This window comes from Buceros rhinoceros, unplaced genomic scaffold (genome assembly GCF_000710305.1).
Source record: "Buceros rhinoceros silvestris isolate BGI_N320 unplaced genomic scaffold, ASM71030v1 scaffold22269, whole genome shotgun sequence".
Taxonomy (NCBI): Eukaryota; Metazoa; Chordata; class Aves; order Bucerotiformes; family Bucerotidae; genus Buceros; species Buceros rhinoceros.
This window is the reverse complement of record NW_010431207.1, coordinates 2,579-2,960: the sequence shown is the minus strand read 5'-3', so window position 1 is coordinate 2,960 and position 382 is coordinate 2,579. Positions and strand designations below refer to the sequence as shown.

Below are 382 nucleotides of genomic sequence, written 5' to 3'. Positions count from 1 at the left end.
TAGCCAGGATGTGCGGCTCTTCATCCAGCTCCACCTCCGTGTCCTGGATGCTGCCACCAACCAGACCAAGTACAGGCGAGAGCTCAGCGTGGAGGCGGTGGGTGAGTCCCTCCCATCAGGCAGTAACTGTGACAGCAGGACAGTCCTCAGACTGTCTGGGTCCCCTGCCCTTCTGTACACGGTGGGCAGTGGCCCCCTGCATGCCAGGCACAGAGGCAGCCCTGGGGGTACTGCTGGGTTTCCCTGGCAGGACCAAGGGGTGTCTGGATGGGGGCTGCTATAGGAGGGCAAACACCCTGGCACGTTCCCTGCAGGTCTCATTGCCCCCCCGGTGAACATCACGGCCCGCTGGGCTGGGGCTGCGGGGCAGCTCTGTGTGTCG

General features: G+C 64.4%; 1 protein-coding gene across 1 annotated transcript in view; it reads left to right on the top strand.

Annotated features, from left to right (window-relative positions):
• MPL (MPL proto-oncogene, thrombopoietin receptor) overlaps nt 1–382 on the top strand; it is a gene marked incomplete at its 3' end in the record, with an annotated part of 6,288 nt that overhangs the window by 3,334 nt on the left and 2,572 nt on the right. The window contains 2 exon segments of the mRNA XM_010143357.1: nt 4–101; nt 315–376. Of these exon segments, the coding sequence (XP_010141659.1) occupies nt 4–101; nt 315–376 (160 nt within the window).